The 11,415-nt window shown below is 36.7% G+C and overlaps 1 protein-coding gene across 1 annotated transcript; it reads left to right on the top strand.

The window, feature by feature from the left end:
- Positions 1-1,204: 1,204 nt before the first annotated feature.
- On the top strand, positions 1,205-1,861 carry LOC306650451 (vomeronasal type-1 receptor 90-like; the record flags this gene model as incomplete). The annotated part of the gene is made up of 1 exon (XM_079122473.1): positions 1,205-1,861. One exon carries the CDS (start codon positions 1,205-1,207, stop codon positions 1,859-1,861), a length of 657 nt encoding a protein of 218 aa, XP_078978599.1.
- Positions 1,862-11,415: the final 9,554 nt, after the last annotated feature.

Below are 11,415 nucleotides of genomic sequence, written 5' to 3'. Positions count from 1 at the left end.
GATGACAATTGGAACTCTTTTGTAAGTACATCCGTCAGATGTAGGTCAAATTCTTGTTCTGTAATTATATCCTTAAAATGATAAGACTTAGAATATATATTAACTGTGACTTCTATTACAACCCTAGTTCCAGATGACTGAGAAGAATACATTAGAATATGTTCTGACTAATATTTGATAATTGGAATTGGCTCACTTAGGACAGTTATTCTGGTGATGATAATAACATGTACACAAGATGAGTAGCTATACTTGGGATTCAAAAATAGTCTTAAAATATCACCAAAGACTATAGTAGAGATAGTGATAAAATGTTACAAAATTATGGAAATATTTTTGAGGCAACAACAGAGGTAGTTATTGTTAATAGAATTGAATTAAATCTCCAAGGTCACATGTATGAGAACTGCATTATTAAAAAAATAATTGCCAATATTTCTCAATGTCACTACACATTAGAAGCAAATTCATATGTGGTATTTCATCTTCTGGCACACATAATAGCTCTAGAGTTCAGGTAATATCACCGAACATTCTACAGATGAGATGATGAGAGGTTAGAATCTTAGACTGCTTAAGATCACACTTGAACTTAATGGAAAATCAGAGATACAAATTCAAACACTGTGTCTTAGAGTATGTAATTCTCAATGTTGGCTCATTTAATGTATTAAATATATTATGTCTGTTAATAAACCAGAACAGGGATAGCACAGAAATAACACACCCAGGTATAAAACTACTCCATCAAGATTCATTTCTTGAGAGAGAATTCTGCATTTAGCAATACTGCCACTTGCATTCCTCAAAAATTGCAGAATTTTCAATATGTACTTCAGGCTGATGTAACAGAAAGATGAAACTCAAGTAAGGCACTAGTCCAGAAAATTTCACAATCAGATTATAATCAACCACTATTTTCAATAGCATATGGTAATTCTGAATGGACAGGAATCCAATGTACAGTGGGAGTCCCACAATTGTTGCATAATCCAGACATGTTTTGATGATAATAGGAAAATGCCATTGGGAGGATGTCAGAGACACTTGAGTGGGGAAGTGGGAAAGAGGGTGTTGGGGTGAATTCATTAATATCCTGATGGTAACAGTCTAGGCTGAAATTCATGTAGGTGATACTATTTGAAATAAAATCTTTTTCTTCCTTTTCTCCTAAGATAGACACTATTTGATCCTTGCTGAAAAGATGAAAAAGAATGACAAACTATATGATTATACTAGCAAAAAAAATGCATTTTTCTCTGAAGTTGGCATTGGGATCTCAGCCAACACTATCCTTCTTCTCTTCCACATCTTCACATTCTTTCTCCAGCACAAGCTCAAGCCCACTGATGTGATCATTGGACTCTTGGCTCTAATACATCTGGGGATGCTGATAAATTTGCTGTACATAGTTACAAATAAGATTTTGTCTCAGTATTTTTGGGATGACATCAAATGTAAATCAATCATCTACTTGTACAGGTTTTTGAGGGGCTTCTCCATTTGTGCCACCTGTGTGCTGAATGTCCTCCAGGCCATCACCCTCAGCCCCAGAAGCTCCTGCTTGGCAAAGTTCAAACATAAATCTCCACGTCAGATCCTGTGTTCCCTTGCTTTCTTGTGGGTCTTCTACATGTCCTTGAGTATGCACTACTCATTATCAGCTACTGCCATCACCAATGTGACCTCAGATGGGATTGCATCTATTACCGAACCTTGTAAAATTGTACAAATGAGTTACTTCCTCAGACATTTATTTTCTGTATTAGGTGCATTCAGGGATGTATTTCTTATAGGACTCATGGCCCTCTCAAGTTTGTACATGGTGGATCTCTTGTGCAGGCATAAGAGGCATTTCTAGCACCTCCACAGCACCAATCTTTCTCCAAAAGCATCCCCTCTTCAAAGGCCACCTCACCCATCCTGCTGCTCATGAGCTTCTTTGTGCTCATGTACTGTTTGGACAGCATCTTCTCCTCCTCAAGAACTATGTGGAACAATGACCCTGTTTGCCACTATATCCATTTAATTGTTTCAAATGGCTATACCACAATCAGTCCTTTGCTACTGATCTGTACTAACAAACACATTATTAACTTCTTCAAATATTATTTGGTGAACATACCACATACTTAACTATTGATTAGATAAGTTCTCATTGTGCCAATACACTGGCCTCTGAATAGTACATCATGGCATAGAATGTATGCTGTCTGCATTAAGTGAATATGGAGATATCCATGTTTGTTTAAATCTGCTACTTTGGGACATGAATAACAAATAATTCATAAAAATGTCAAACATTTACATTTCTGACATAACACAAAGGCCCAACATGTCTCCTTGGTGTCAGCAACAAGTTCCTATGAGGTGGATTTCACCTTCATGTCCTGGGTTAGCCATTATAAACATGTGGACAGAGTACAGTACTTTTTAATGAGTGCTTCAATGAGGTGTAGCTTTCCTTAAATAAATGCATCAATATTTAATGCCATGAATTATCACCTGATCCATCAATTGGCCTTTTAAAGATCTCCTAAAAAAACCTGAATGTAAGATGATAAATTTCTGTTATGTGCACCTTACAATAGCAAAAAGTGACCAATGACCTTCTTTATGTTAGTAAAATATGCCTGATACCGAAGGACAAACACCACATATTCTCATTCATTTGTAGAAAACACTAAGTAAAACTAATAGAAGAGATTGGAATGGTGGTCACCAGAGAATGGGAAAAGCAGGGAGAAGACAGGTGAAAAGAGTGTGGTGAGGGGCACCAGGAACAGTATGAAGGAATCACTTTAGGGACTTAATTTTCACAGTTGGATGACTATAGATTAAAATGACCTAAAGTGTGTTTCAAAATGAAATTTCCAATACATTAAAAAATTAATAGTTGAAGAGATAAAAACACTTATTACTATGATGTGATTGCTGCAACTTCTATAAATGTACTCAGTTACCATAAGATGTACCATAAAAATGCATGTATAAAAACATCTCTTTAAAAAGAGTTTCCAGTGACCTTATAAACAACTGTGAAAAAGTCCTGTAAAATAAAAATAATTTCACATGTCATGATTCCCAAGATGCAAAAAAAAAAAAATTGATGAATGCATAAAGAAACTGTGTATATATATATATATATATATATATGTACACACACACTGTATACATATATATACACAGTGTATACATATATATACACAGTTTCTTTATGCATTTATGTGTATATGTATGTATATTTCTTTATGCATATATGTGTATATATAGACACATATATACATATATATGTATACACACACAACAATGGAATATTACTCAGCCATAAAGAATAAAATTATGGCATTTACACACAAATGGATGAAACTGGAAAAAATCATGCTAAGTAAGATAAGTTAATCTCAACAACCAAAGGATGAATGATCTCGCTGATAAATGGATGATAACATAATGGAGGGTGTGAGAGGGCAAAAATGGAGGAAGGAGGGACTGTATAGAGGGAAAAAAGGAGTGGGAGATGTGAGGGGAAGGGAAAAATAGCAGAATGTATCAAGCACTACTACCCTATGTAAATTCTTGATGACACAAATGGTATGTCTTTATTTCATGTACAGAGAAACAACATGTATCTCATTTGTTTACAATAAAAACAAATTTTAAAAATAAATAAAATATAAAAAACATAATTCTTAGAATTTTCTAATAGTTTTATGTCACTTTAGTGAATTGGGTCCAAAACTTTTTTTTTTTTTTTTTTTTTTTTTTTTGGTTTGTTTGTTTGATTAGTTTTTGGTTTGGCCAGGAAGACAACCCAGAAGTGAGTTACCACTGAGCCACATCCCCAGGCCCTTTTTTTAAATTTTGAAACAGTGTCTCAATAAATTTCATGGAACCTTGCTAAGTTATTCTACACTGGCCTCAAACTTGTGATCCTTCTGCTTCAACCTCCCTAGTACCTGGGATTACACGTGTGTGACACCTTGCAATTTATCCAAAGGAGGAGGCATTCTTGTTATGGATTCAGTTCAGGAGAACTCAGTGCTGTTCAATCTTTCAAGAGTACATTGCCTGAGATAGCAATAGTTTCTTCATATTCTACATAAGGTGTCTCATATGAGGTCAAATGTCAGATTCAAATTATATAGGAACATGTGAAAAATGACTGGCCTTGATAATTCATGCTATGAAAATCATGGATTTGTAGTATTGTTTAATCAGAAAAAGGAAAGAATATTAGTGGTAATTTTCTAAATAGATGTCAGTATTTTATGTCACTGAATATTTTAAATGATGTACTGTGGGAAATGATGCAATGTCACATATCTTTTATTCTACTACCTCATCATTTCTCTTTCTTGGTAATTTTGCCCTTAAAATTATGACCTAAGAAACAACTGAAAATTGGGTACTGATTCAGGTAACTTGTAGAAAGGTTGTACATGTATACATTCTAAATAATAAAATAATCAAAATGTACAATAGCAGTGCCTTAATTAATGGTCATATCCAACTATTTAAAATGATGGAATATAATAAAGAGAATTTAAAAAGATGGCAGATTAGAGGGAGGGTGCATTTCTTGTCACTTCATAACTCAGGTTTCAGGCAGAGGAATCTGTTTCTTAGTGACGCAGTTTTTGCTGTTTATCGATCTCATGCTGTTTGCCCCACTTTTCTGCTGTGAGCACCTGCAGTCTGCCAGCATATCTACCACTTTTTGAGTGCAGTTTGCTCACTGACTGATGCCTGTAATCTGCCATTTGCCTGCCTCTTGCCTGTCCCTTGCTACCTTTCACCTACCTATCACCACTGCCCAAGGCTCACCTGCCCATCATCTGAGAGCAGCTGGTAGGCCAACTACAGACCACTGGTGAAGCGCCATCTGCCTGCTGTTGCCTGGAAGTCCACTGTCACATTATCTGCAGGTTTGGTTGTGTATGGCTATTGCCATTTTGAGACAATAGCCAGGACCTGTAGGACCCCTGTTCAGACTGACCGAGCCCCATCTCCAGGACCTCTCAGCATGACCTACAATAAAGAAAGAAATAAATAAAGAAAACAATAAACCAAATAAAAAACTCTATGGAAATTATCACCAACAGACTAGACCACTTGGAAGACAGAACCTCAGACAGTGAAGAAAATATATTTAATCTTGAAATTAAAGTTTCCCAAACAGAGAAGATGGTAAGAAAATCATAAACAGACCCTCCAAGAACTATGGGACATCATGAAAAGACCAAATTTCAGAATTATCGGGATTGAGGAAGGCACAGAATTATAAACCAAAGGAATGAACAACCTATTCTATGAAATAATATCAGAAATTTTCTCAAATCTGAAGAATGAAATGAAAAATCAAATACAAGAGTAATACAGCACACAAAATGCAAAAATCACAACAGATCCACAACAAGCCACATTATAATAATAATGCCAAATATACAAAATAAAGGCAGAATCTTAAAGGCTGTCAGAGAAAAGCATCAGATTACAAATAGGGGGAAACCAATACAGATATCAGCAGATTTCTCAGACCAGACTCTAAAAGCTAGAAGTCCCTGGAACAACATATTTCAAGCACTGAAGGAACATGGTTGCCAACCAAGAATCCTATACCCAGCAAAACTAATCTTCATATTTGAAGATGAAACAAATCCTTCAATGATAAAAAAAAGTTAGAAGAATTTACTAAAAGAAAGCCTGTACCACAGAATATTCTCTAGAGGAAATGAAAAACAACAATGTAGGTCAGCAAAGAGAGGAAGTGCCTGAAAGGTAAAACCAATCAAAAGAGAAATCAAGTCAAATTAAAAACCAAAAATGATCCCAAATGACTGGGAACACAAATCATATCTCAGTAATAACCATTAATGAACATTAATGGCCTAAACGCATCAATCAAAAGACAGACTGGCAGATTGGACTAAAAAGAAAGATTCAGTAAAAAGTGGGGGTTTCAATCCTTATTTCAAATAAAGTGGACTTCAAGCCAAAGTAGACGAAGGTATAAAGAAGGACACTTCATACTGCTTAAGGGAACCATAAATTAGGAAGACATAACAATCATAAATACTTATGCCCCAAACAATGTTGCATCCATGTACATCAAACAAATCCTTCTCAATTCCAGGAATCAAATAGATCACAACACAATAATTCTGGATGACTTTATCACACCACTGTCACCACTGCATAGATCTTTCAATAAAACTAAACTAAGAAACCATAGAACTGTAATACAATCAGTAAATTAGACTTAACATATACAGAATATTCCATCCATCAATGAGCTGATTCAGTTTCTTCTCAGCAGTACATTTAACCTTTTCCAAATAGACCATATATTATGCCACGAAGCAGCCTTTAATAAATACAAACAAAATAGAGATACTGCCTTGGTTCTATCATATGATAATGGAAGGAAATTAGTAATCAATGACAAAATAAATTACAGAAAATACTCCAAACACCTGGAGACTAAATAATATGCTATTTTGTGAAGTATGGATAACAGAAAATGTCATTGGGGAGAAAAAATTTCTTAGAGCTCAATGAGAATGACGATACACGTATCAAAATCTCTGGGGACACTATGAAAGCGAGTACTAAGGGAAAACTTCACTGCATGGAGTGGACTCAAGAAAAGAATAAAAAGCCAACAACTAAATGACCTAATATTACGGCTCAAAGTCTTAGATAAAGAAGAAAAAACACCACCAAAAACAGTAGAAGACAGGAAATAATTAAAATCAGAGCTGAATCAATGAAATTGAAACAAAAAAAAAAAGAATTAAAACAGCTGACAAAATTAAACGTTGGTTCTTGAAAATGTAAACAAAATAGACAAACCCTTAGCCACAATAACAAAGAGGAGAGAGAAACTCAAAATACTAGAATTCATGATGAAAAGAAAATATCATAATAAACACCACTGAAATACATAACATGAGAAGCTACTTTGAAAATTTTATACTCCAACAAAACAGAAAATTCCAAAGACACCAACAAATTTCTAGAGATATATGATTCTCCCAAACTGAACCAGGAGGACATACACAAATTAAACAAATGAATATCAAGCAATGAAATAAGGAAGCCAGCAAAAGCCTACCAACCAAGAAAACCCAGGACCAGACAAATTCTCAGGCAAGTTCTACAAGACCTTCAAAGAAGGACTCATTCCAATATTTCTCAAAGTATTCTAGGGAATGGAAAAGGAGGGAAGCCTACAAAACTCATTCTATAAAGTTAATATCACACTCATACCCAAACCAGACAAAGGTACCTCAAGAAATAAAATTTTAGACTAATATCATTGATGAATTATACATGCAAAAATCCTTAACAAATCCTGGCAAACCACTGTCCAAAACCATGAAGAAGATAGTGCACCATGATCAAGTGGTGTCATCCCAGGAATGCAAGATTGTTTCAACATTCAGAAATCAATAAAATAATCCATTACATCAATAGACTTAAGGTTAAGAATAATATGGTTATTTCAATTGATGCAGAAAAAGCGTTTGACAAAATGCAACAACCCTTCATGCTGAAAACAATAGAAAAAATAGGAATAGCAGGAACATACCTCAACATTGTAAAGGCTATTTATGATAAGCCCAAAGCCAACATCATTCTTAATGAGAAATACTGAGAGCATTCCCTTTAAAAACTGAAACAAGACAGGGATGCCCTCTTTCAACACTTCTGTTCAACATCGTCCTTGAAATACTAACCAGAGCAAATAGACGACTACGGAAATTAAAGGGTTACAAATAGGAAAAGAGGAACTGAAGCTGTCACTATTGCTAATGACATGATCCTCTATTTAGAGGATCCAAAAAAATTACCAGAAAACTTATAGATCTCTAAACTAAGAAACGATAGAACTCTAACACAATCAATAACTTAGACTTAAGAGACACATATAGAATATGAAATGAGTTCAGCAAAATAGTAGGATATAAAATCAACACACGTAAATCTAAAACATTTTTTATACATAACCGATGAAAGATCTGAAAAAATAATCCAATTCCAAAAAACCAAGGACAAATGATCTCATTGATAAGCAGATGATGATACATAATGAGGATTGGTAGGGAGGAGGCAAGAATGGAGGAAGGAGGGACTTTATAAAGGGAAAAGAGGTGTGAGAGGGGAGGGGGAAAGACAAAATAACAGACTGAATCAAACATCATTACCCTATGTAAATGTGTATTTACATAAATGGTATGCATCTACTTCATGTGCAACCAGAGAAACAAGTTGTTCCCAATTTGTTTACAATAAATAAAATAAAATAAATAAAATACTTTGGAATCAATCAAATCAGAGAGGTGAAAGGTATCTCCAATGAAAGCTATAGAACATTAAAGAAAGAATTGAAGACTTTAGAAGTTGGATAGATCCATCTTCTATCCATGTACTTGGATAGGCAGAATTAATATTATCAAATGGCCATACTTCCAAGGTGTTATACATATTTAATGAAATTCCAATTGAAATTCCTATGACATTTCTCACAGAAACAGCAAGAAGCAATCATGAAATTCATCTGGAAGAGCAAAAGACCCAGAATAGCCAACGCAATCCTGGGCAAGAAGAGTGATGCAAGAGGGTATCACAATACCAGACCTTAAACTCAACTATAGAGCAATAGTAAAAAAAAAAAAAAAATGCATTGGCACCAAAAAAGACATGTAGAGTACAGGATAGAAGACATGGAGACATATCCACAATAAGTACAAGTTATCTCATATTAGACAAAGGTGCCAAAAACTTACAATGGAAAAAGACAGCCTCTTCAACAAATAGTTCTAGCAAAACTGGAATCCATATGCAGTAAATAAAACTAATCCCTATCTCTCATCCGTACAAAACTCAATTCAAAATGGATCAAACATCTAGGATTTAGGCCTGCGATGCTTCACCAAAGGGAGGAAAATGGAGGCCCAATCTCCATCATGTTAACTTAGGTAGAGTCTTCTTACAAGACCCCCACAGTGGCAAGAAATAAAAGCAAGATCATAAATGGGATAGATTCAAACTAAAAACGTTTTTTCCTCAGCACAGGAAACAATCAATAATGTGAAAAGAGAGAATACACAGTGGGAGAAAATCTTTTCCACACACACTTCAGACAGAGCACTTGTCTCCAACCTTTATAAAAAACTAAAAACTTTACACTCAAAATACAAAGAACCCAATCATAAATGTGCTAAGGAAATGGGCAGACACTTCACAGAAGACATACAGATAATCAACAAATATACGAAAAGTGCTCATCATCCCTAGTAATTAGAGAAATGCAAATTAAACCACCCTAAGATTTCATCTAAGTCCAATTACAGTGGTATTATCAAGAACACAAGCAATAATAAGTGTTGGTATGAATGTGGGAAAAAGGCACACTCATACTTTGCTGGTGGAGTTGCAAATTGGTGCAGTCACTCTGAAAAGCAATATGGAGATTCCTTAGAAAACCTGGAAGGGACCCACCATTTGACCAGCTATTCCACTCCTCAGTTTATACCCAAAGGACTTAAGTGCTCACTGAGCACTTAAAATCAGCATACTACACTGATGTAGCCACATCAATGTTCATAGCAGCTCAATTCACAATAGCTAGATTTGGAGCCAACCTAGATGCCCTTCAATTGATGAATATATAAAGAATCTGTGATACACACACACACACACACACACACACACACAACACACACATATACAACATGGATTATTTCTCAGGCATAAAGAAGGATAAATTATGGCATCTGCCTGTAAATGGATGAAATTGGAAAATATGCTAAGTGAAATAGGTCAAGCCCCCAAAACAAAGGGCTGAATGTTTTTCTGATAAGTGAATGATGAACATAATGAGGGAAGGTGGCAGGGGGCAGGGGGAAAAGAACAATGAAGGAATTTTGAGTGCTATAGAGGAAAATGGGGCATGAGGGGGTAGGGGAAGGAAAGATAGTAGAATAAACTGACAGGATTACCGTATGTATATGTATTATTTCATGAATGGTGTTAATCTACATTGTGTACAACCAAAGAAATAAAATGTTGTACCCCTTTGTGTAAAATGAATCAAAATACAGTCTGCAAAAATAAAAATATTTTAGAAAAATAATGGGAATTCAGATCTAGGATTCATTCTCACTTATTGGAGAACCCTTTTGCTGAAGATACCCTGGGGCCCTCCTGAGCACCAAGAAATGGACTCAGGATTCAAGAAGAGGAGGCATTGAGAGACTCAGGACCAACTCAATGCCACCAGGTGAGTCTCTCCTACTGGGCAAGGCTCACCATTTGGGGTAGTAGTCCCGAATGCAGGGAACTTCATGGAGTAGAGTTGCCCGCGAGACTACCTCTCTGGAGTATTGATCCTGGACAACTGAGAGCATTGTTGAGGAGGGCTGCCCAGCACAAGGCTTTGGAACAGAGCGAGGGTCCCAGGCCAGGGTGGCAGGACCAGACAGCAGGCAGCTTATTGGAGGAGGACCAACCAGTGAGATGCTTAGATGCAGGATGAGGATCCCTGGCCCAGGTGGTAGATCAGGTCCCCAGGGAATATCACACAGGAGAACCATTCAGTGATAAAATTCCTCACAGGGCCAGGCTCCCCAGCCCAGGTGGTAGTTGCAGACCCCAAGGAATGTTGCAAATTAGGGCTGCCCAGGGAGAACTCACTCCCAGGGCTAGGCTTCCTGGCCCAGGAGGAGGGTTCAGATCCCGGGAATGTCACAGAGCAGGGCTGCCAAGCCCAGGCAGTAGTTCTTGAGTGAAGGGAACTTCTTGGAGAGAGATGCCCGGCAAGCATCCCGCTGGGTTAGTCATCCTAGCAGGAGAGGCTTTCCCACAGGGCAGCAGAACCAGAGACACGCCCAGACCAGCCATGCCCCAGCCCACAGTCTAGTCTCCATTTGACTGACCATCAGTCACACATTGAGACACTTCTGCCCACTAGCAGGGAATATACCCCACCTGAAGGCCAACACCCCTAGATGGGCAGCTTCCTTGTGAAGCACTGAATTATCAAGTTCCTCCAAGACCTCAGGCTACTGAAGGCTAGTAGGTGAGTTACTGAAAAGCTACAGGGACACTATAAGTCAATAGAGGAACTCTGCAATCTCTGAGTTTCACTTCAAGAGGGGTAGATACCTGAGCAATATGAGAAAATGAGGAAATATCCCAAACCTAGATGCTACATCAATAAAATCCAATGACAGTATGGCAGAAGAAATGTCACATAGGGAGTTCAGAATGTACACAATGAAACATCAGCATCTCATTCTCACAAGGTGGGTTTACCTTCATGGGCTAGGTTAGCTACTTATAAGCATATTGAGGGTGTACAGTACTTTTATAAGTTCTTCAATGAGTGGTATTTTCCCAATTAATATG

The sequence above is a fragment of the Sciurus vulgaris genome (genome assembly GCF_902686455.1).
Source record: "Sciurus vulgaris genome assembly, chromosome: 19".
Classification (NCBI taxonomy): domain Eukaryota; kingdom Metazoa; phylum Chordata; class Mammalia; order Rodentia; family Sciuridae; genus Sciurus; species Sciurus vulgaris.
Note: the sequence above shows the minus strand (reverse complement) of the source record. Positions and strands in the feature narration are given on the sequence as shown.